Here is a 25,236-nt window from a genome sequence, read left to right as displayed (position 1 = left end):
AGAAACCCTGGGCTGGGGTTTAATAAACAGTCTGTGCTTTAATAAACCCTGGTGTCATGGGCACATACACGCAAGTATGAAACCCCTAATGCCATTCCACAGAACATGTGTGCCCACTTGGCAACAAGGACCCCACTGGTGCCTATGCACAGCACAGGCCATGCCCTTGCCCCTGCCCCTACAGACTCTGCCCCTGGCAAACAACCCCCTCCAGCTTCAGGGGGTTTTCCTAACCTCCCCATTCCCAGCCATCACAAGAGAACCAGTGGAAGGAAGAGCCAGAGGGGCCTCAAAGACCACCTAGTGCAGGGGCTGTGATTGTAGCTCAATGGCAGAGAGTTGCTTAACATGCGTGAGTCACTGGGTTTGATCCTCAGCACCACTAAAAATAAATTTTAAAAGTTAATGGATCCATCTACAACTAAAAAAAAATTTCTTTAAATACATCACCTAGTCCATCCCTCTGATTTCTAATACAAGGAAACAGGCCCAGAAAGAAAGAATGGATTGCCCACACTCAACCAGTAAGTTGGTGGTAGGGACAGGCCCAGAGAGGCCCACCCATTCTGTACTCCTTTAGAGGACACTTTCTAAAGATGGGGTTGGAAACACCATGAAACTGAGAAATCCAAAACTCCTCTTGGTCCCAAGAGTGGCTTCTGCTCCATGCTCCTCACCGTTGCCCGAGTTGAAAGTCAGAACAGAGCCCTGTGTCCTGTCAGTGAAGGGTGCCTGTTTGCTGTGGGAGGAGGGCTGGGTCCAAAACTAAAGGTAAATGGGGATTGGCAAGAAATGATCAAGGTCATCTGCAACACGGGGCGTGAGCACATGACTCTGCAGTCAGACCCGCCACTTAGTAGCTGGATGATTAGGGCAAATCACTTAGCAGCTTACACTACAATTTCCCCATTCACAAAATGAGAATGATACGGGTTGAGCATCCCCCATCCAAAAATCCAAAACCAAAATTCTCTAAAAATCTCACACATTTTGAGTGCTGGCACGATGCCACCAGTAGAAAATTCCACATTGTGAAACTTCATGTACAAAATTATTTAGAATTTTGTATTATTATGTAAAAATGTGGATGTGTAACCGATGTGATTCTGCAACTTGTATTTGGGGGAATAAATGGGAGTTCATAACCCACTTGAATCAAATGTATGGAAGATGATATGTCATGAGCTTTGTAATGTTTTGAACAACCAATAAAAAAATAAAAAATAAAAAATAAAGAATTTTGTATTAAATTACCCTCAGACTATGTTTACTGGGCTTATATGAAATATAAGTAAATTTTGTGTTTTGTCTTGGGTTCCATCCCCAAGATATCTCATTATGTACATGCAAATATTCCAAAATCCAAAAAATGACCCCAAATATAAAACACATCTGGTCCTAAGCATTTTAGATAAGGGTTACTCAACCTGAAATAGTACATGTCTCACCTGGTTGTGCTGAGAATAAAAGGAGTTAAAATCAGAGTGCCCTTAGAACAGCCTGGAAGGCAGCATCACACAGCACTTGCTCTCACTAGGAAGAGCAAGATTCCTCCAACAGGCGGGTGTGCTGAGGACAGAGCACAAGGCCCACAGAAGAATGCAGACCTTTGAGGGCAATGTGTATGGCATCTAGGCAGAAGCATGTGCACTGTTGCCAGGCCAGGAGGTCACAGAGCTGTGACACAGGAAATGAGCCTGTTCTAGCTTACAGGTCTTTATTGTCACCTACCAGGAGCTGGCTACAGGGGACAGAGCAGAAGGAGCCACCTTGCTTGCCTTCGGGAGCTCACAGCACAGTGGGAAAAAAATAAACACAAGTCTGATATCATTCAGGGCACATGGGCGAGGCTCCAGAGGGTCTCAGCTGGACAGAGATGTTAGCCATGCCACCCTCTTCTGTCTAGTGGTCCCACCTGGGTAGATAAGGACAGACCCAGCAGGGGGCAATGGGGTGGAGCCTGACCTGACCACAGGCAACAGCAGCCTTGACTATAAGATGGATAGGACGAGGGTGGGTGCTGCAGCAGTTGCCTGATGGGAGACACAGTCCAAGGCTGACGCTCAGGAAAGAGTGACCAGTCATTTCCATGGAGATGAGAAATAAGCCTGGAAAATGAATCCTAGATGAAGGTCAGAGAGGTATAAGATTGTCCTTCCTGCTTCCAGCTGTTTCTGCTCTCCTAGGACCCTGGGTGCTCTGAGATCGAGGGGAGGGTGGGAGGGAATTGATAAACTCTGAGTAGGGCCAGGTGCTGAGAGAGGAAGCTGAAGTCCCACTCTTCAACACCCTGAGGGGCCAGTCTCTTTGTCCCAACCTGTGCCTCATCCCACCAGGGTCACCTCCACCCAGCACACAGGGGGAAAGGCTGACTTCCCCTGCACCATGAACTCTCAGATGGAATTTTCTCCCAGGAACTTGGCCCTGAGGAACTGAGGGAATTATCCCTGGAACTCTGCACACCTGGCCACTTCCCATCTATGGAGGTAGATCCCCAGGAGCAGGATCCAGGTACACGAGCCAGGAACCTAACAGGCTGCTGCTTGACCTCAGAACAACAATGTTGACCTTTTCTGTCCAGTTCACCACTGCTTTCCTGGCCTGCACAAAAGTGCCTGGCCCATTGGAGGCCCTCAAATAAACCCAGGTTGAATAAATACTCAAATAGATCCATGAATGAACGGGTGCCCCCAGAGCCTCTAGCCAAGAGCATATCTGCTCCTGGCTCCTGGCCCTTTCCTTCCGATTTCATTTCTCCTCCCTCTCCCAGGCTTTCTGGGTCCCTTTTGTGTTAGTCAGATCTTCTGCTGTGATCAAAATATCTGACAATAACAACTTAAAGGAGGAAATACTCATTTTGGCTCATGGTTTTAGAGGTTTTAGACCAGGTACTCCATGGCTTGGGGACCAAGATTAAGAGGGGCCTGGCAGTGGAAAACTGCTCAACTCATGGTGGCCAGGAAGGAGTGGAGCAGGGACAAGAGGAAGGAAGGGGTCAGGGACAAGATATAGTCACAAGCACACCCCCAGTGACATACTTGCTCCAACCATGTTCCACCTACCTAAAGTTTCTACCAATAATCCACTCACCATTAATCCATCCAATGGATTAATCCACTGATAAGGTCAGAGTACTCATGATCCAGTCACTACACAATAGTCTCACCTCTGGACATTTCTGCATTGGGGACCAAGTTTTCAACACATGAGCTTTTGGGGGACATTCCAGATCCAAGCTATAACATCTTCCAAGCAAACCACTCTCCCTCAATCTTTGTCTCACACAGGCAGAGAGTGACAGGAAAAGAAATGGAAGCTACTTCTCTTGCCTTTCAGTGTGTGGCTTCTCCTAGAACACCACAGGTCCTCTGTGGGCAAGGGCAAGGCCAGTAAATCAATCTCACTGCCAGGGGCACAATCCTGACATCTCACTCCACTGTTTCCAACATTAAAAGGATCTATGAGCAGGAATATCTAGAATTTTTTAAATCTCTATCTAGGTAAATGGAACCCTTGCTTCCCTCATTCAATTCTAAATTCCCAGGAGGGAAGGATCATGGTTTATTTTCTCAACAAGGTACCCCAGGGCTGAGCATCTAGCTGGGCACAAGTTGATGCAAGTGGACAAGATGAAAGAGTATGGACTCCTCCTCTCCATCCTACAGAAGGAAGAGCCAGGCTAGCCCTGCTGGCACACCCTTCCCCAGCAGTCCAGAGCCTAGGAGGCCCTTGGCAGGCAGCAAGGCTGGTAGCCAGACACCTGGGCACTCCACAACTTAGGTACAACTGGAGCTCAACATTCACAGTAGGCCAAGCGCACCACCGACACCAGGCCCCCATCAGTGTTCTGTTATGCCCTTGGAACACAGTCTTTGGAAAAACAGAATGTAGGGCCTCCCCTCCTACACCTGCCCCAAGGATAGGAGCCAGAATTTACCAGTGACATAGGGCCCTCCCCCGGAGAGAAAGTAGGAGCTTGTAGGCTACACGCCCTAAAAATCGGGCACTTCTTATTACTTCTTTCACTGCCAGGGGCTTTGCAGGGCCCCAGCTCTTCTTCTATGACTCTCCCTCCTGAGTGACTCCAAGGCAAGGTTTCTGCCAAGGGAATAAAACTCCACCCCTCCTCCACACCCTGCCCCCTCCCCCTTCCTCATGTTATTTCCCACTTGGAGTCTTATCGCCACATTTGTTAAAATGACTGCCACTTAAGAGGTGGCAGGGAGTCAGAAATGCAATCTGGAGCAAAGCTGATATTAAATAACTTCCTGAGCCTGGCACGTCTGCCAATCCTCCCTCCTGGATCTCAGGTGCATCAATGAAGAGGCTTTGCAAGGTGAGGAGCCACGGACACCCCAGTTCCAGCCTCAAGTCTACCCTACTGCTGAGGAAAGGCCCCTCCCTTATCCAGGATGGAGACTGTTCACCAGCACAGCCTAAAGCCCAATCCCCCTCCTTCTCCCTGGACCTCACCCCACCTCATACTGAACAAAGGGGGTACAGTGATGTCTGACACTCAAATTCAACTGTAAGAGCCCTTGTGGTCAGCCAGCCCCACCCCCACATTTTCCAAATACACACACTGAGGCTCAGAGACCTCCAGTCTCTTGGTTGAGGCCAACCAGATAGATTATATTAAAGCCTCTCAAAAAGAGTATTACTCTATGAACTCCAGAAAGGGTTTACTTTTTAGATGCCAGAATTGGTTGACCCCTATAAACTCAATCAGTTGCCAGGGTTTTCTCTATTTGTGACCTCATCCTATGGACACAGGCAAGAAAAATCCCAATAGCTATCACCACACTGGTGCCCACAGAGTATCTTCAGTAGCACCCACCCATAAAGGGGGAGATATTCTGTTGATGGATTCCCTGAAGCAGACAGCCCCTAACTCAGATTCAGTATCATCTGCCCTCAACAATTCCCATCATCAGCGCCCTCCACAATCAGAACACACTTGCTGTTCTCCATTCCAGCCACTGGGTGTCACTGCCGTCCCCTAGTGAATTGGAACCACAGAGCATTCATGGTGGAGTAGAAGGGAAGTAAAATGACCTCATCAGACCCACAGGATCCCAGACTTATCCCCTGGATTATGGCCTAACTTTGACCTTCTTCCAGAAAGAGACAGAAGGCCGCTCACTGAGTATCCACCATGTTCCAGACACTTTCCGCACACCATTTAATCAGTGGTAACATCTCAGCAACACCTCCCACTCTGCAGATAAAGACCAGGGAAACCGAATAACTTAGTCATAATTAAAAAAAAAAAAAAAAAAGCTAGGGGCGGAGCAAGGAACCCAGTTCTGACACCAAATTTCATGACCTTGTCACTATACAAATAGACCCCCCTTGAGATTGCAGTCTTGGTGCTATGGGCTGTGGTTTAATCAAGTTGGTTTGCAGTGACCTCAGAGTTGCTGGCACCTAGGAAAAAAAACAAGCGGGGCTCAGACTTCCATCCACGACACAAACACAATAAGGCTAAATGGCACCTCCCTCCCAGCGGAAATCATGGTCTAGTGCCCTCTTGTGACTTAACATGGAACTGAAAGGAAAATGCTTTGGAGGTTCTTAAGGATGGACTTGAGGGAAGATCTGAGGTCACCACTCTCTCACAGGATTCCTAAATTCTTTCTACCAGGGCTGGTCCTGAGCCCCATCTGGGCCTGACAGGATTATTCCATGATAACAGCCAAAAGGAAGTCAGCTGGTAAATGGGAAGAGCGTCAGGGCCAAGAACAGTCATGAAACCACATGGGACAACATCTGCCAGAGACTGGGTGCTACCGAATTACCCAGGACGGGGATTGCTGGGATCCAACTCCTCGGCCTGGCAGGTGTGGAAGGCAGGCAGCAGAAAGGCTTTGCCTGGGAGGACATTCTGACATTTAGTACCCCAAATGGGTCGCTTAGCTGTGCAAACCAAAGCAACCTCCCCGTCACTGTGGCAGACACGTGCCTCTGCTAGTCAGCCTCCTCTTCCAATGTACACCACCCGGGTCCTCCTGTTGCCTCCCTCAGCTTCATCCACGTGTTGGTTCCCCTCATAATTTCCTTTAATTCCACTCATTAAGGACCCTGAAATGTCATTGTCCCTTACCTCTTAGAAACTTCCACTGCCATACTTGCCAGCCAGCCCTTGTGTACCCATCACATGCCAGGTACTTAGCATAATCTCATCAAATCCCCACAACCACTATACAAAGATGTCTTTATAAGTCTGATTTTTCAGATGAGGAAACCGAGGCTCAGAGTCATTGAGCAACTTTGCCTAAATCCATACAGAGTCAGAACTAGGAAAATTGTCTAACTAAAGAAGTCTCTATTTTTCGTGATACCTCTCAATAAAGAAAAAAAAGAGTCATTAAAAAGCTCAGGGCACTGGAATTGTTCTAACTGAATACCCTGATTAGAAGGCATCTGTGAGGGTATGTAAAATGAGAGAGGAGGAGGAGAAATTGGGAGCAGGAAGAACAGCTGAGGGCCATGAAAAGCACCCCTGCTTGTGGGGATGAGGTTCTGGATTATGGTAATGACAAGGGGAGAAAACAAAAGGGAGGGGAAACAGCATTCAGAGTTTTACACAAACTACTCATGTTCACACTGACAACCCCATATTATTTTTATTACCACCATTTTTCAGATGAGGAAACTGAGGGTCAAAAATGTTCCACAGCCAGCCCAGGTCACAGCTGGTAGGAGGCAGAGTCACAATCTGAAGCTTCATTTAGTAGTTGCCATAAATAAATATGGTTACTTATGCAGATGGCTCCAGCCCAGTTGGAGGGTCATAAATGCTAACTTTCATTCCTGCTCTTCAGCAGCCCAGCCTCAGAAAAAGTATCAGAAATAATAAGTTGGTGGGCAAAAATTGATCACAAGAGAGAGAGAGAGCCCTGTCTGCATCCCTTGGTCAGGCAGCTGTGGGAGGCCCTTCAGGTCAGAGAATAGGACCCAGCCCTGCAAGCTCAGCACCCACTACAGAAGCAAAAGACCTGGTCGCTAAAGCTGATAACAAGGCTCCTTCATAGACTTATTGGTACATGGATGGGAACAATTCCTGCTCAAACAAGCCTGCCTGGAACAGAAAAGGGCTGGCAGGTCACAGGAGGCAACAGAAACTGCCTGTGGAGGCAAGGCCCAAGCCTCTGGTTAGCAAAGGCACTTTCATGCCCACCACTGAATGGGGTCTTCTTTGAAAGCAGACCCAGGGTCTAGAGAGCTTAAGACATGGCACCAAGCTCTCATCTCTAAAAATTTCTAGGGCTTAGTGTTTACCGAGTACCTACATGGTGTTCAGTAATTCCCAAATTTGGATTGGAAGGCAGGGAGAGGTGAGAGACGACTTCACGCCTAGGCTGGCATATCAAAACAGCCTGAGCCTGTATATAAAGCTCACTGCACAGTGTAACTGTCCATCAGCTTTTCTGTGTCCCTATCAAGACTGGATTTTCCTGGGCTATTCTACACTCTTGGTTCATCTCCATCACCCCTGTGCAAATGTGCTGCTTGCTGCTGCTGCTAGGACTGAGATGTGATGGAAAGGGGACAGTCCCTCCATCCAGGGCACTCTCTCAGCCCCTTCCTGGGGAACCCAGAAGCTCCTGAGCCTGAAAGGCTGGGACCGGAGTTTCATATTGCTGGACTGCACAGAAGCAAGCACAGAAGCTTGCTGAGAGAGGCCCTGCCTAGGGGAGAGCTGACCTCCCGCCTCAGCCCTGGCTCAGGGAATCTTTGATAGTACAAGCTGACTATGCACTTCCCACCCTGCTAGGGCCACATTGTGGCTCCACCCCTCACCCTCTGAAGTCAGTCACCAGCCTTGACGGTCTTGTGCGCCGCACTGCCCTCTGGTGGTCACTATGAGTCTAGCCGAAGCCCATATTGGCAAGCAGGAAGCCAGTCTTTAAGGTTTGTTTACAGAAACCTCAAACGTGCTGTGCACAGAACACAGAAGAAAGGCACTTGGGGGGGCACAATGATGTCCCCAGATGCACGCACACCATGCGGTGTACTGCGACAGGTAGTCAGGATTGGGACTTTAATCTGAGATCTCTCTTAGTTGGAGGCTCTTTCCCCTACCTCTGTAATCCCTGGGCCTCAGAGCAGACACCAGAGGGCAGGGGGCCAGTCACACAGCTAGAGAGGCAGGGTCCCTGCGTCCTGCTCCACCTTGTACTAGGAATTCACTGGATGCTTGAGCCAAATCCATTCACTTCTCATAAGCCTCAAGTTCTTCCTCTATAAAACTGAGTTTGACCCAAAGTGTTTCTGAGTCTCTTTCCAGATCTACCGACTGACCGTTCAGAGTGTTGATATTCCTAAGTCAAAAATCTTCCCCCAGTCATCTGGAAGTGGAAATAGCCAACATCGTGCTGGATTGTTTACAAAGCCTGTTGAGTACATCACTACATGGCTTCAACAGTGACCAATAAACCTTTAAGGGGACCCGGCTGCAGAGTTACATGACACGGACTCCCAGGAGTGGAAATTGAGGTCCAGAGAGGTTCTATGACATGGCAAATTCATACAGCCAGGAAGAAGCAACAATGAGGGTGTGCTCACAAATGCCCTGCAATCTTAGCTGTTTTGCAGGACACTCTGTCTCCATGGGGACAGCTATAGCCATCACCCATGCTCATAGCTCATCCCTGCAGAGAGACAGATGGAATATCAGTGAGCAAGGATGGAGAGCTGGGGCAACAGATAGGAGACTGGGATAAGAGGCTGCTTATTTGTGCAGGAGGCAAGAGAAGGGGACAGAAAGACCCGGAATCCTCCCTTCAAGAAAGATGCTCTACCAGCTCCCAACTCTGGCTGCCCACCCCCTTCCTTCTTGCATCCAAACACAGCCCCAAAACCTCAAAGCTCTAGCTGGGAGAAGCCACTCCCCACCTCTGTTACCCCATGCAGGTTCTCTCTGGCCATGGGCAGCCAGGGACTCATCCTGTGAACCATGCCTCCACCCAAAGAGGAGCTGACTGGTGACCCAGCCACCAGCTCCCTGAGGCCCTGCCAGCTTCCATGGGACTGGTGCAACTTCAGAGGCCAGGATACTATGGGGTGGTCAAAGAGGCCTCAAGGGAGGACTGGTTATTGGCAACCGGTCAGAAGGAAAGCCCAAAAGCCTCCCCCACCATTAGAGGCCAAGGGACTGTGTTGGCCAAAACTACCTGACCAACATCATACCCATAATTACCCCGTTTGCCTTACCCTCTAACCCCAGCCAGGGCAATTCTCACCTAGGAAATTAGAATAACATCAAAGACCTTCATTTCAATGTTTTTAGTTTCCTATTAACTTATAATAGCAATATATTCATGTGCATGTGTATATTTAGACATGATTCATGCATATATAGACACGTATGTGTATGTTGGTCTATTTACAAATATAGGAAGAGAATATAGGCAAAAGAGCTTAATATTTAAATGCTAGATTACTTAAAAACTTATTGGCTGTATGAAATTAAGCAAGTCAAGTACCTTCCTTGGACTCAGTTTCCTCATCTATATAATGGGACTGATAACACTTAATTCATAGAGTTGGTATGATGCCACAATGAAGTATTATCCTTAAGTGCTTTGAACAGTGTCTGGAATAAGTGTTCAATAAATGCTAGCAACCATTGGTTCTCTTGTCCTTAATAAATACTAGCCATAATTAGTTATCATGTACTCAATAGATGCTAGCTGTTATTAGTTATCATGTATCGACAGCTTTCTCTTTGCCAGACATGACACAGGACACTGAACTTCAACAGAGTGCTGCTGTAACACAGCTGTTATGATTATCCTTATCTTACAGATAAGGAAATTGAGGCCTGGAGGAGGGAAGAGATTTGTCCACAGGGCTGGAGGAGCAGCTGGGAAAACTGGGCATAGGACGAGAGTAGCTTCTAGAGTCTCCATGTTTGATGATGTCTACCTGAGGAAGAAATTCTGAATCTTCCGTCACCCAGAACCTGGGACCCTTTAGATGGGATAAGCCAGCAGGGGACCAGGGACAGAGGTGTGACCAGAGAGAAAGGACAGGCTCCCAAGTGTGCCCAGCCCAGTTCTGCAGTCCCACATGTAAATAGCTCAGCAGAAACTCTCATTGAGTTTATTTCTAATTGGCGTGGGCTGCGGGCTGCCAGGAGCCCTGGGGCTGCCAGCCTCACACACACTTGTCGCCTCTGGGGACCCTGAATTTGGAAACATCACCCCAGAGGGAGACGCAGTTGTGGAGGAGGCTCTGGCTTTGTCAAAGTGCCCAGAACAGGAGCCAGGGTAGAGTAGGAGGCCGCACCCCGACCTGGGAGCCCACCTGGGAGGAGAAGTCTCCCAGCAACCTGGGAACCCCCAGCTGAGTCCTGCCCTTTGGACTTCAAGACCTTCGTGGGGAATAAGAGGAGGATGGGCTTGCAGTGATGCCCTCCAGTTCTGAATGCTGGTGGGCCCTGTGATTAGGGCAGCTAAAACTTGGGGGGATCCTCCTGGAGTGTTCTGAAGACTCCCAAGCACAGATAGGTGAGGCTCAGGGAATGATAAATGACTTGAGCTGATGGCTCAGCTGGTCACCAGATCTGTTGTCAACCAGCCTCCAATAAGTCCAGCCTCCATTAGGCTACTCTTAGAACAGTTACCAGGACACTCAACCGCCCTCCACAAGTCCCATGAAACAGGTCATTACCATACCCCCCGGGGGCCCCTTGAAAGTGAAACCACCTTCTGGATAAAAATGTTCAGCATCCCCCTTCCCAACACACCAGAGGACGTGCAGCTGCAGCGGCAGGGCCATGGCGCAGAAGCAGCAGCTTCCGGCTACCCCAAAGCCTCTGGACCTTTTCACTAAGGAGCCAGAGTGACTCAAATACCTAGGACTCCAGGTTTTGTTCGTGACTTTGGTGAATCTGTAAAATGGGACTAATAATGTCTGCTTTTGCAAAAACAAACTCAACAGTTTCTAAGTAGCATGTAAACTGGGAATCAATATAAATGGGTGTGGGTAATTCATACAGACGGAGAATTTGCTTCATTGGGACAAACAGGCAGGTTCCTCATAAGTACTAGGAGATCATCTTTTGAGAGCTGCCCTAACCTGGTCCTGCCTCATGTCCTTCTGTCCACTGCCTAATTCGTCAAATTCCCCTTGGAACAACACCAAGAGGAAGATCCAGGGGTTTCAGTATCACCTCTCCTGTCCCTCACTCACCTTCCTCTCAAGCTCAGCACCTTCCTATGACAAGAACAAGGGCACCATGCTTTTTTTAATTTTATTTTACATGATTTGGCAACAAAAAAAATTTGCAACCCAAATACTCATATTTATCATGTGCTTAGGTATCTTTATACATTAAATATTAAATATTCCCTTTTCTAGGCAAGAATACTTTCAAGTAGAATTCTAATGTTTCCTTCTCTCACCCAGTGGAGGCCCCTGCTCCAGCCATGGGTTGAGAACTTTGTGGGGAACATGTCTTCCTGGCCCTGAGCCCAGGGTGCAGAATGGGGGGCATGAAGCTAGGTACCCAGCCACAAAGGAGAGGCTGCAGGCCCTGGCACATTCTTAAGTGTGACATTTGGTCTAGGAAGTTGACTTCAAATTGTGTCATATATCACAAATTCTTTCAAAGTCTGTGTGACCTGAGATTTCTAGATGTGGGAGAGGGCAGAAGGAGGAAATGACAAGTGGCCCACAGCCAGTGAGAGACCCAATACACCCTCCTCTTGGTGTTATCACAAGAGTGACCACCATCCCAAAGAAGGGACCCTTAGCCCTGGCCTGGCTGAGCTTCCTGGGGGATGTTCCTTGGTTCGGGGATGACAGAGGTCCAAACTGGGAAGGGACACTGTACCCCACGGCCTCAATTCATAGCTGAATTCATAAGCTCAGAAAGACTATAGCCCTGTGATACACAGCTCAAGAGGGCCAGGAGAAGGGTCAGGACATACCTGTGTTTCCCAATCCTTCCCCTGTTCCTAACCTGCTACTTTCTGGGAAGAGAGGCCAATGAGGTGCCTGTGACCTCAACACAAACCACTCAATGGAGAACTTGGGATAGGAACCACAGGCCACAGTAGAGGTACCACTATACTGGCAAGGGCCATCCCCAGAGAGGGCCACAGGTTATCCACACCTACCCACTCAAGATTCACCTGGGGTGGCACCCTGCTCCTTCCTCAGACAGAAGGAAGGACCAGCCAGGGCTGACTGGCAGGGTAAGGACAGACAGCATCACAGACAAGCCAGTGTCAGGCCCTGCCTCCCTTCAGCAGCACACTTGGCCAGGCAGGAGGGTGGCGGGAGCCTGGCAGGACCCCGAGGAGCCTCCAGGCTCCAAGCTCAACTGTCCTGGAGCTGGTATACAAGTACTGTCAAAGCTATTGGCAGGCCAGGCTCATTTTGCCCAAAGCTTTCACATTTGCAGGTTCCATGAAACCGCAGGGCCAATGTCCTTGGCCCCAGGGAGTCCTATGGAAGCTTGACCTACTGGGCTTGCTGAGGCTGAAACTCTAGATCCAGGGAGGGCCTGAAGCCAACCAATAGCCCTGCCTCAGTGTAAAATCCCAAGACCAGTGGGGTCCAGGGCCCCAGCTTTTATCCTGGAAGAATCTCTTTCCCCAGGGCTGTAACTACTGCCCCTTCCAAATCTCACCTCAAAGTCCCCTATGCCTCCTCCCTCAGGCCTAGCTCCAATCCTGGGGCTTGAGCACCTTGCTAAACCTCCTGACTGATGGCTTTGGGGCCTGGTTCACACTTTTGCTGGGATCCCAGTTTTCACTGGTAATTACCAAAGCTGAGTCTCCCCTTGATACTTAGAAAGGTGGAGAATCAAAGAGTCAATGTGGCAAAGCCCCATGTGCCCCCTCTGCCAGTGAGGAGAGAGTCTTCAGGGGAAGCAGGGAAAATAAAGGGACCAGACAGCTGCCAAATGCTGTGGTGGCTAGGGGTGACACCCAGCTGGCAGCTCAGCATCCCAGCCAAGAACCCATGGTCTTTGCAAGCCCAGGCAACTAGTTTCAAGAACATCTGGCCCAGAAATGCCATCTTCTTCTTTCCATCTTCTTTCTAACAGCCAAGGAGGCACACCACTCCAACCCAGCCCAGACAGCCCACCATCCCAGCCACCACCCTCCTGCCTTTGTGACGTCAGAGACTGGTTGGGCGTGGCTGCGCATGGACATTTCTAGATGAGGCCACTGTGTGTCAAGAGCTTTAATGGCAGAAGGATTGTTCTCCTGAACAAAAAGTCCAAAAGGAAAAGTCCTTTGGAGCAGCTTGGCACTGAGAGGGGCAGAAGTGAGATCCCACACTTCTACCCTGACATTTTATACTTAATTTCTTCATGATACAATGAAGTGGCGGAAGCGGTGGTAGCCGTCCACCCAAGGCAGCCCTCGGCCAGGCTCAGATAGGACAGGAACCATCCCACATACTGCCTTGAGAAGCAGAACCACAGGGTCACGGACCTCTTGTGCCTCTGAAAACTCAAGACGATCCATCCAGCACCCAAGGGAGGGACCTGAGGGTGAATCTGCAGAGGCCCCACCCTCCTTATACCTAGAGCCCATCCAAGCCCACCTAGAAACAAACACCAGTCCCCAGAGCTTTAGGCTGACAGGAGGCTGGGGGCCTCCTCAAAACCTTGTCTCTGCAAACATCATAAATTCGAAGAGCACTTCTCCAGGCCAAGCTAAGGCAAGGCCCTTCCACTCGCCCCTCAAGCCCCTTCATCCTGTAGAGTGCAATCGTGTGCTGGAGAGAACATATTCCTAAGGCTGGCTCCACCCCGGACGAAGTTACTTTACCACCTGAGCCTCCATTTCCTCAGGGGTAAAATAGGGATAGCCACATGCTCTTTCCAGGGTGAACAAGACTCCTCTCCCTCTCTCCAGGCTGTCTGCCTCCAGAGTAAAAGGCTTGGCCCTTTCCTGAGGTCAGTCAATATCAGTCACATATATAACAGGGCACTGGGGAGAAATGGGGTGAAGAAAGGTCATCCGACTCATGACCTCTGACCCTTCCCAATATGCCACTCCCACAGCTCCTAGGGAATACAGTTCCCTTGCTCTTTGGTGTTGAGGCAGATTTAGGGGAAAGAGTCCTGCCAGTCTGCCAGGGTTCCAGTCCTAAAACAAGAATGGGGACATACACAGAGGGGTTTACACCCCATTCCCTGTTTGCTATCCCCCCAGCTGCTCTCTTAGGGTCCCCTCCAATGCCAAAGAGGGTCAGAGGCTACCCTAGGCTCTTCCCATCACCATTGTATCCAGCAGCCTGGAAAGACCAACCCAACTCTTCCCTGTCAAACTGCTTCCCTGAGCCTCATTTTCAAAGGAGTGACACCTCCGTGTGGCTATAAAGAGCCTACGTGATTGTGACCATCTCTGCCTCCCACGGTAGCTACCATCCAACAGATACACACATCCATATCCATGGAACACGGAACAAACTAGATGCAGCTCACTGGCTCCCACAGACTCACATGGGGCCCCTGGGGCTCCTCCTCTTCAACCGGTAGCCCACCTAGTCCCTTGGAAATCCCTAGCTTGGACTCCCAAGTACCAGGACTAGCCACTGAACTCTGTCTACTTCTCCACACATGGCTCCCCCAGATGTGCACTTCCAAGACAGTTTTCCTGACAATCTCACCAAAGGCCCTTTTCCCTACATCCTGAGGGATGCAGGACACTGTGGCCTACAAGGAAGGAGAGGGACAACTAGGTTCATCCTACTTCTCCTGCCTTCCTCCTCCTACCCCTCTGCCTTGGCTGCTTGTCTTATCATCCCTGGCCAGGTTGAAGGTGGTGAGGGGTGAACAACAGAGCTGAGATATGGGTCCAGCTTGAGCCAGGAGTCAGGAACATCTCCTGGGCTGTCCATTTCCCTCGAACTGTCAGCTGCAAGAACGAAAGCAGTCTCCATTAAGCCAAGAGGGCTGGCGGGCTTTGGAGAGAGCAGGACTGCAATTCCTCCTGGCTTTGCGGCCCCATCACACTGGGCTGAAGCAAGAGAGAGCTGACGCTAGGACAGCAGCACCAATGGCACATTCAGCCCCTCTTGCTTGAGTCCTTTCAAGAGGTAAAGAGCCACCCCAAATGCTTTCCTCAGACCTGGCCAGCACTTCGGGGCAAACCTCTCTCAGCATCCTACCCACTCCTGGAGGTTCCCAGGGGATGGGAACCTTGAGGAGAAATAAAGGAGAACCATCCTCTGAACATCCCAGAGCATCCACACCCTTCTGTAGGGTGGCAGGATTGGAAGTGTGTGTGTGTGGGGGGGGTGTCACCTGGCCAAGGAATAAAAGAAAGGATGGGTAGTTTCACAGGTCTCTAAGCTCTTGCTTCCTCCCCTTCCTATGCTTCTGTTCCCCATCTCTACTAAAGAAAAATAAGAGCAGGTCACCACAGGTCTCAGATGGGGCAGAACCAGGCAAACGCCAAGCAGAGTTCAATTTTCCACATAAACAGATCCGCACCATGCTAGAAGAAACCCCCTTCCCAAAACACACGTCCTTCCTCCCTTCATCATCCTGACTCGGAATTATCCAGAGCAGTCATCAAAGCCCAAGCAGAGAAAGGGATCTGTAGGCGCCCAGATGCAGATGAGGGTGGGAAAAGGGGGTGTCCTCAGAAATGCCCAAAATGGGGCTGGAGAGGGCCGGCCGGCGCCAGGGAAAGGGAAGAGGTAGGCGTCCATGACGGCCTGGACACGTCCAAAGTCTCCCCACGAGCAGCCAGCTCCCAACTTGTTTACTTGTCAGCGTGTTTTGCTGTCTCAAAAGGAAATAGTTAAAACATCTCTCGGCTGGATCGCAAGCAGTCCCTATCTGTCACCTTCCCTCCCGGCTAAGCGCTGCCTGCGCCGCCGCTATCGCTGCCGCCGCCTCTGCCAGGAAATCGAGCCTCGTCTACTTTATTCCACTTGAGCGTGGCCAAACTGTTGCTATTTAGTGGGGGGCAAAGAACCCAATTCGCACCCTCGAAATGAGCCTACAGCGGGTGGGGTGGGGGCGGGGGCGGGAGCTGAGCCCCGCAAGCCCTGGGCCCGCTCTAGGGTCCTCTCCCGGGAGAGGTACACACAAGCATCACCGAATCACGCCTCGCTAGGGCCAGAGTCACCTGGAATACGCAGCCCGAGAGCATCTCCCGAGCCAGAGCGAGCCTGACGCGCGCCCGGCGGGCAGCGGGTAGTGGCGAGCTGGGGCGGGCGTAGGGCCGGCTCCCGGGCCGCGGGCGGGCGAAAGGGAGACACCGAGCGAGGGGGAGGCGGGCTGGGGAGCGGCCGCCTGACTTACATGGAAGTGATATTCCTTGAGATGTCCGTGATGTTGATGCTGGCGTTCCCATTGCTGTTCCCTGAATCCTGCCCTTCCAGGAGGGGGAAGAGGTTCCCATCGTCCGGCCGCCGGCAATTGATCTCAGTCTTGCTGCAGACACAATTTGCAGGGCAAGCCAGCACGGAGCCCACATAGTCCAGCCAGACGCTTCCCAGCAAGAAAATCCGCCAGAAACTACACTTGGCTGGGCAAAGAGAGACATCCATCTCCGATCGCTGCTTCTAAAAAAGAGGAGGAGGAGAGGAGAGGGGGGTGGGGTGGGGGGAGTGGGGAGAGCAGGGGGGGAAGGAAACAAAGACGGCGAGGGAGGGGGGAAGGGGGAGGGGGGCCTCTGCCTTTGAAACGCCGAGCGATCAGATGCAAAATCCTTCAGCGTCTGAAACCATCGCGGCCGCCGCCGCCGCCGCCGCCGCCGCCGGGTGGGAGCCGCGGGGAGCGCCTAGTGGCGCGGTCTGCCGGGCATGGTGGCCGGCTCGGCGCTCGCCGGCTTGTCGGGTCCAGGGGCTCTGGAAGCGAGGCGCGCTCTCCGACTCCGAGACTTTGCCGGGTTGCAACAGACGGTGGGAAGGCAAAAATAATAATAATAAAAAGGGGGGGAAAGAAAAAGGAAAAATGGTGCTAAAGTCACCAAGTCCCACCTACTGGGCAGAATTAAAACGGACACACCTGCAAAACACACACACACACTCACACATACACACACCCAGTGCTGGAGGAAGAAGGAGGAAGATGCAGTCGGAGCTGCAGCAGCCGCCGCGAATGGCTCGCTGCGCGCCTGCAGAAATGTACAAGTGCTCCGAGCCTTACGAAACGCACGGGTTATCGGAGCGTCTTCCTCGGCTCCCTCCCTCCCTCCTCCCCTCCCTCGTCGTGGCCTCCTCCCCCTGCCCCCCGCCCGGGCTGGGAGCGGCAGAAGAGCGGAATCTCCCCCCTCCCTCCCCTCCCCACACCCCTCTCCCAACCCCCCCCACCCGGTCCTCTCCCTCCTCCTTCCCCACCCACCCACCCACTCGCCGGCTCTCGGCTCTCGCCGACACCGCCACCCGCAGCCGTGCGGCTGCCCGCCCGCCCGCTCTAAGCTTCCCGGCCCCGCGTCCGCTCGCCGCAGCCAAGGGGAAACCGAGACGGAAGGGAAAAAGTTGCAGTTGGGATTGCGAGGGTCGGCGCTGGGGAGGGAGAGTTGGCAAGCTGGCTGCGCGACACGAAAGGCGCTCTCCTCTCCACTTTTTGGCCCTCGTGCTGCCCGGTTTTGCTGCAATCTCGACAGCCGGGAGGAAGTGAAATGTACGTGGCCGAGGTGACCGGGGAGCGCACCCGAGCCTGGGTGGGGGGCACAGGCTCGCGGATGGTGACTAGGGGGCCAGGAGCGCACAGGAACCCCAGAGAGCCACCCGGACCCAGGGACCGGGGCTGCAGACGCGCAGACCTAGATGTGAATGGCACTCACTTCCGTAATCAAGAGTCCGGGAAGCGGGGCTTGGCTGGGAGGGGACTGCGGGGCATGGCACGCTTGATGCCCCTACGCCCACTGCGCCTTCTTGGCAAAGGGTTTTACGTTCGGCCTTGGGCAAGCAGGGAGCAGAGATGGACAGAACAAGCACCGAAAGGGCTGCGCTGGAGAGCTGAGGTGGCCCGGGCAAGACGTGCCAGTAGAGAAACGCCAGGGAAATTGAGATGCAAGGGGCATTTTTTGGCAAGCGCCACGCCAGCACCGTCAGAGGCCGGCTTCTCGGGCTCAGCTCTCGGGTGTGCTGAGCTGGCTGCCCGGTGAGGGGGCGGGCGGGCTGCTTTCTCCGGATTCGGGGGGCGCAGAACCTCCCACCTTCCCTCCCACCCAAGCACCCCTTCCTGGTAGGGGCGCAAAACAGGTGCAGCCTTCGGCGCGAGTTCAGCCCCTGTCGAGGAGAGGGAGTCCCCGCTTTTGGCCTTGACAGGAATTTTTTTTTAATAAAATAAACGTAAAGATGCCAAGTATGAGCGGTTTGCTGAGAAAACCCGAGCATCCGCTGTAGGAAAGGAGAAGAAAGGGTTAGGGGAGTCCGAGTAGGCAGACACTACAGCATTCACAGGCAGAAGAAAGCAGGGCTCTCCTCCCCGAGCTTGGATGAGGGCAGGCGAGGAAGCAAAATACAGTGAATTCAACTGCATCCAGTATCTGAAAGGCTTCTCCCCCGCCCCCCTGTGGATTCCGATGCAGGTCATGCAACTTGCAGGCAAAATGGGGGAAGGGGTATGCGGGTGTCTCAGCCTGCCCCAGGAGCAACCACTGACAGACCTGATGTCTATGAGCGGCACTGTCGCTGGAAGAAAACTTGTGACAAAAAAAAAAAAAGGAAAAAAGAAAGAAAGAAAAGAACATGCCTATAAAAGGCAGTTTTTCTAACTTCCCATCATATTCTGCCTTCCCTTGGCCTCAGTGAGACTTTTAGGCCCTGTCACCATTATGGCCTTGTCCCCAGAATGGCATTTTGCCCTCCCACCAGCAGGAGGGGACAGAGTGGAGACAGCCTTAGACTCTCAAACAGCTCCTACTGGCCCGAGGCCAGTCCCCGGTGTCCTTGTCCACTGGGAATCTCCCTGCCACTTCAAGTACTATTCTGTGACTGGTTTTTGAATGTCTGTTTTAGAGACAGGGAAACTGAGGTGTAGTCAAACACTCAAGCTTGGCCTCTCTTGGGAAGTGGCAGGTGGCAGCAGAGAAACATGGAACTTTCCTCAAACAACACAGGGGAAATTGAACAACCACCGCATGCCAAGAGGATTCAGTACAGCATTGGTTCCCCAACCTGGAGCAAAAATGGTTGTGTCTAAAAGATGCTCAGTACCACCACCACCACCCTTTCTTTAAGAAAGAAAATATGATTTTAACCTCTCTGACAAAGAAAGATAGGCATTCTTAAATCAGAGTTAAAAATAAAAATACAAATTTTGGGAACCCTTTTGGAGGTGGTCTTTCATCTTTGACAGTGAAATGGGGTTATGGTGGATGCTATGGTTATGCTTTGGGCCTACTGGGAAGTAGAAGCCTGAAAGGAGAAAGGCCTTTTTTAGAGCAGATAATAGGCTGCAAGTGGGAAGAGCAGAGTTCTACCTCAAATCAGGGGCAAATCACATAAACCTTCTGGGTCTCAGCCTTCACATCTGTAAAATTGGGCCAGTTCCTTCAAACCCTCTAACCAGAGGTATCCACAATACCCAAAAGCTTGCTACAATTGCAGCCCCTTAGGCCCTACCACAGACCACTTTACAAGCTCCCAGGTGGTTCATAAGCACAGTGACCCAAAGACCCTTCTAGCTTGAATATTCTCTGATTCTACATGGACCTGGGTTGAAAGGATCACTGAGAATGAAGAGGGTTGAAGTTTGGATTAGGGTGAAATAAACTAGCTATTTCAGCTACAAGAATCTTGTCAAAACCAGACCTTTGAAGTTTCACTCCAAATGTAAGAATGTCAGGAGAATGGCTTGCTCACGCTGCCCATGGAAAGACAGTCATGCTTTGCTGGCTCTTAACCTCAGAAGTGGGCCAGATTTGGATGAGGAAGCAGGAGAGTCTCCAGTGCAGACACTTTTCTCTGAGTCAACTGGAGTCCAAAACATTTGGGGTTATCTTATCTTCTTGCTAAGAATGTCCTGATCAACTAGGAAGACTACCCGTCACATCATCCTCATTCCCAGTATACAGCCATCACCAGGTCTGAGAGATATGATTCATCTCGGCATCCCTCCAATCAGGGGTGCCTCTCCCCACCACACACACACACACACACACACACACACACACACACACACACACACAATCTCCTATACTGCTAGCTAGACTCTTATAGATGAGGAAACTCACCAGTGTACCCCTGCTGATCAAGAGAAAGCAAGAATGGGCAAAGATGGTTTTGATATGTTTTAACAGAAACTAAAGTTCTAGAAACTCTTTGCAGTTAAGTTGATGCCTTCTGGTACCAAAAGTCTGGAGAAGATGGGAATGTCCCCAAGATTCCATCTCTGATTAGATAGGCCAGACTGACAGCTGCCTGACACAGCACAGTGGGCCAACTTTCCCAACACCTAGAGAAGTTGAGTACACGCCTCTTTCTTAAAGGGCATGTTGCAGATGTGTGAACACCTGAGATTTCTACTTGACTGTTTATGAGGGATTCCTAGCAGCCAAAATTCCCTGCCACTTAGGAAAGAAAGAAAGGAATAGAAATTCAGGAAACTTACAAACACATGATGCTGAGACCAGAATTACCACTTCCCAGGGCTTCTGTCCACTGCAAATCCCTGACCTTCTGGTCACCTGTCATCCTTTCTAAAACCAGCTAGAGTCCCTTTTCTAATAGACTCGTAGCTCCAGATTACTGGCCACATTTTTGGGGAGTCAAACCACATCCCAGGCATTACGGATTCATCCCATTCAGCTTCTGAATCTAAGATTTGCACAACTTTCTAGCTGAACAGAAATAGGACCCACTACCCTTCTGAGCTGAAAAAGGAACCTTGGTACTAGGGGAAACACCAAGGGAGACAGGGAAGACCGCTCTGAAGAACATGCTGTTCCAAAGAGCTACATGGAGCTGGCAGGCCTGGACTTGTGCTAGAGGAAGAGGCTTGTTTCCTGGGTGACCCATGCTCAAGATGCAAGGGAAAGAAACCTGGCTAGAAGTCAAGGATGCATAATGCCATTCAGAAGATAGGGGGGGCCAAGGAGAGAATTTTGTTCATACATGGAAGATGGAAACTCATCCATGAAGGGGGAGGGAGGGAGTCAAGCACCAACATGGCCCCAGAAAGCAGAATAACCCAGCTATAGGAAGCTCCAGTTCAGGTCCCAGATTCAAGTTCCAAGATCTTGGACAAACTCTCTGGGTTTGAACAGATCCTCCCCAATATAAAGCCATCTAGTGCAACCCCACTTGATGCAGAAATCCCTTGAACAGCACTCCCAAGTAGAGTCCCCACTTGAACACTTTCAATGCCAGGAAACTCACTACTACCAAAGACTCTACTCCGTTCTCGGGCAGCTTTATTCCTGAATACGTTCATTCTGAAATAATGAAGTTAATATTTGTAAAGTTTTCACCCTTGGAATTAGTGCTATTCCCAGAGCTCCATGGAAAAGTCTAGTCTCTTTTCTACATAAGCCAGTCAGGAAGCTGTCTACCTCCCATCTCTTCTCTAAGCAAAATATCTCAGTTCCTTCCCTGTGTGTAAATGTATAGTTTTCTAATCTTTCCCAGCTTTGGTCATTGAGAATACTTCCGGGTCAGTTTCCCCTTTTGCAAAATAGAGGTTTAATTGTATCTAACTCACAAGGCAGTTGTGAGATAATGTAATAAAGCACTTTGAACAATGCAACAGGGTGAGCCTTCTGGGTTGACTACTTAATGCCCTTTTTGAGATTCCCAGAGGGCTTTCCTGCCCCATCTGGACAGCCAAACACATTGCCACCACAAAGCTCATCCCACACCTGGGTGGTACAGCGCCCCGTGGCAAGTTCAAGCCTCCCTCTGTCATGCTCTGGGATGTAGCAGAAACAACCATCAAGAACAATTACTGATGCTCTCCTATCCCTTTCTTAGATGCTTGAGTTGTCTGTTGCCAGGAAGTATTCAGCAAGTCCCAGGTTCCTGGGGAAGAAGGTTCTGGGTGCAGACTAGAATGCATCTCCTCTGAAGGAAGGATTCCTGAGCCTCTGGGGCCCTTTGAGGATTCTGTCACCTGGCTTGCTACAGGGAGGGGAGAAGAGGCAGGCTTTGGTCCCTACCACACAGGGCAGCTCCTCATGCTGAGTCTCTACAGGCTATGAGCAGGGCTTTGAACAGTTAGTCTGAACTAGGAATTCAGTGTGGCAAAGTTCCATGGAGGGCAGCAGAACAGGAGGGTTCCTGCCACCAGCAAATCCTGGTGAAGGCCCTGCTCTGCTGTTGAGCAAACACCAGATCCCTTCTACAGAGAGCAGAGTCCATGGAAAATGGCAGCAGGTGAGCACCAGGATGGGCTGGCAGAAATCAGGGATCACGCTTCTGAAAAGCTAGAAGGGTGAGCAGCAACGCTGGGTTGCCAGAAGAGGCTTGGTCAGGACACTAACAGGGTCTGGGGGATGGGGAAGGCTGTGAGATCTGAACATCGCCTCCCTTAGGGTGCACCCACATCCACCCATTGTGGACCCAGTCCTCAGTACCTTCCCAGATGAGCTCCTCCCCATGTAACACTTACCTTTGCACAATACCCTGCTGTTTGCATATTTACTGATCAGAGGGGAGCCAGGGATAGTGGCCTTCACTTGGCAGATGAGATCAACAAGGTGGGACAAAGCAGTCTGGGTGCCTTCTCAATTCCCAAGGGAATGTTCTCCTGTTACCAGATTTTAAAATGTAAATTTCCTGAGGATGAGAACCTTGCTGGTTTAGCTACTGATTTGCCAGATCTTAAAACAAGGCCATAACAGGGACTCTATAGGTATAGGTAAATGAGTGACTGCCCTAGCACCCCCAGCACTTCTGTGCCACTATGGTGCTGTGTTCTGTGCACCCCTGGATTGCAGACCCCAAGATGGGCAGGATCATATGTGAGCTTCACTGTATTTTTCCCAGGGTCTAACCCAAAAATTGGATGTTATACATTTTGGGGAGGTTAGTTAATGAACAATTTTGCTCCCTGAAACCTCATATGTGTCCACATGAAAAGCTTGGAACTCAAACAAAAGAGGATGCTTCGAGCTGACTTCTTCCTCTATGCCTCCAGAATTATACCTGATGCTGCAGACCTCTCCTCGACAGGGCAAATATCAAGGGGCTTCTGGAAGCAGAAAGATTAGTAGTTCTGTTCTCAGCTAAAGTGAGGAGATGATTGGGAATAGCAGCTTCCAAGAGAGCACCTGACTACCTGGGTCCTTGCCAGGTTTCCCCCCTGAGCCTGGGCCCAGCGGCACCACTACTATGATGGCCTCTGCCCTCCAGAAGCCAAGACCTTCTTTGGGCCACACATCCCCCTTCAGGCCTCCCGTCTCTTAGGGTCCCCACTACACCCTATCCCTAGCCAATCCTGCCCACTCCCACTCAGCTTCCAGTTCTGCCTCTCTTTGTCACCTCCCTCAGATGCCCTTCTCTCCACCTGCTCCTCACAAAAGCAGCCTGTGTCACACCTTCCCCCTGCCCTGGCCCTGAGCCTTTGGCTCAGACTATAGAATGTTGGATTTCAGACCCAACTAAATTCACTTTTTTAGCATCAAGAACATATTAGGCTCTGTCACCTTGGACATGCTACAGCACCTCTCTGAACCTCCAATTTCTCTTCTGTAACATGGGCTTCCAGTGATCACAAGGATCAATCAGAATACCCAGAAACACCCTCCGGACATTAAACTCTGCAAAAACGACAGCCATTGGTTCCTGCTAGCCAGTCAATGGATCCCAGGACCTTCACATACTCCATGAGCATCTCACTCCTAACCCACCTGCATTTATCAGTCACCAGATGATCTCAGTGGAGGAAAGTCAAGGAAATAGCTTCCAGCCAAGCATCCCTTAATCCACGCCCCCACCCCAGGAGCAATGAGAGCATGAGGTTTAGCCCCAGGAAAACCCCTTTTCCAGCACCTACAAGCTAGTGACCTGGGCCTATCACTGCACCTCTCTGAGCTTTATCTGCCTCATCTGGGAAAAATGCTCTTGGCCATTGTTCACGGTTATTTCCTTACAATGCAGCTTAGGGAATGGAATAAAATGTACCCAATGTCTCTAGTTCAGAATTGGACACATACTAGTCCTCCCTCCCCTTCTTTCACTTTTTACTATTCTTCCTCAGGGGCCCACTCTCTACCAGATGGTTCAGCCTCCCAGTTAAAGGTGCTCACAAACTCCACCGGTCGGTCCCCCGCCTCTTGCTAGAAACCAACCTGGCTTCTATTTCTTTAAGCAGAGCAGAACTTCAGCAGCCCGAAGACAGAAGAGGTGATGCTCCAAGGTGCTCAGTTCAGAGAAGAGGAGACCAGACGCTTGCCTACCACTCCTGGGGCTCAAAGCAAGAAACCACCCAGTCTGCTCCAATTTCCTCTCACTCTCATGATTACCAGAAAGAGCGCACAGACATTTCAGTAGGTCTCATATGCAAACGGGGGAAAAAAGTAAGTAAATAAATAAATAAGAAAAAGAAAGAAAAATTAATCTTATTTGATGAGATACCAGTGTGGGAATTAGGGGAAGTGTTACATTGGGGGGAGGGGGCATGGGAAGCCATGTTTGCCTTTGGAACTAAGAGACAGCAACCTCCCACAGACTTTCTGCTGCGTCCTCCACTCCCACCCCAGCCTACAGCACCAGCTGCACTGCCTGGGAACGAGAGAACAAAAAGCCCAGCCCAGGGAGTTCCAAGATGGGGGTGGGAGAGGGAATAAAGGTGGCAGTCAGAGAGGGTACAAACCAGCTCTGGTGAGCTCTGACCAGAGCCCAAGTCTGATAGCCAGAGTTGTGGAGTGAATGTGTACGATGAAGAGGGGGTTTTCAGACACCTGCTCCAGAAGCCTGTCTGGGAAGGTACCCCCATAGGTTCATCCAATTGGAGGAAGCCAGGTGATTCTCAAAAGTTGGTGATACTTGGTGCTCCATTTGGATGCCCTCTTTCCAATGTCTAGTTCAAGAACCACCCTCAGGACTCCAAGAAGAGAGTCCAGGAGCCCAATACAATGGATGGATGGATGGACGGATGGATGGATGGATGGATGGATGGATGGATGGATGGATGGATGGATGGGCGGGCACTTTCCCAGGGTGCCCATGCCCTGTAACAGATGCTTTCCCAGTGTCTCCTAGTGACAAGCTCCAGACCCTGCTGGAGAGAACAGGGAGGCGATGTCCCAAGCACTAATCTGAGGGCACTAGCTTCTTTTATGCAGAATTCATGGGTTGCCC

The 25,236-nt window shown here is 50.7% G+C and overlaps 1 protein-coding gene across 5 annotated transcripts in view; it reads right to left on the bottom strand.

Annotated features, from left to right (window-relative positions):
* Ntrk3 (neurotrophic receptor tyrosine kinase 3) overlaps positions 1-17,190 on the bottom strand; it is a 424,455-nt gene extending 407,265 nt beyond the window's left edge. For 2 of the 5 annotated variants that reach the window (XM_078051196.1, XM_005320115.4), the window contains exon 1: positions 16,286-17,190. In XM_078051196.1, the coding sequence (XP_077907322.1) occupies positions 16,286-16,533 (248 nt within the window). In that variant the 5' untranslated portion in view covers positions 16,534-17,190. The remainder of the gene's footprint in view (positions 1-16,285) is intronic. The other 3 variants (XM_078051195.1, XM_021722885.3, XM_005320117.5) reach the window with 3 other exon arrangements.
* Positions 17,191-25,236: the final 8,046 nt, after the last annotated feature.

The sequence above is a fragment of the Ictidomys tridecemlineatus genome, chromosome 5 (genome assembly GCF_052094955.1).
Source record: "Ictidomys tridecemlineatus isolate mIctTri1 chromosome 5, mIctTri1.hap1, whole genome shotgun sequence".
Classification (NCBI taxonomy): domain Eukaryota; kingdom Metazoa; phylum Chordata; class Mammalia; order Rodentia; family Sciuridae; genus Ictidomys; species Ictidomys tridecemlineatus.
This window is presented reverse-complemented; position numbering and strand designations above follow the sequence as displayed.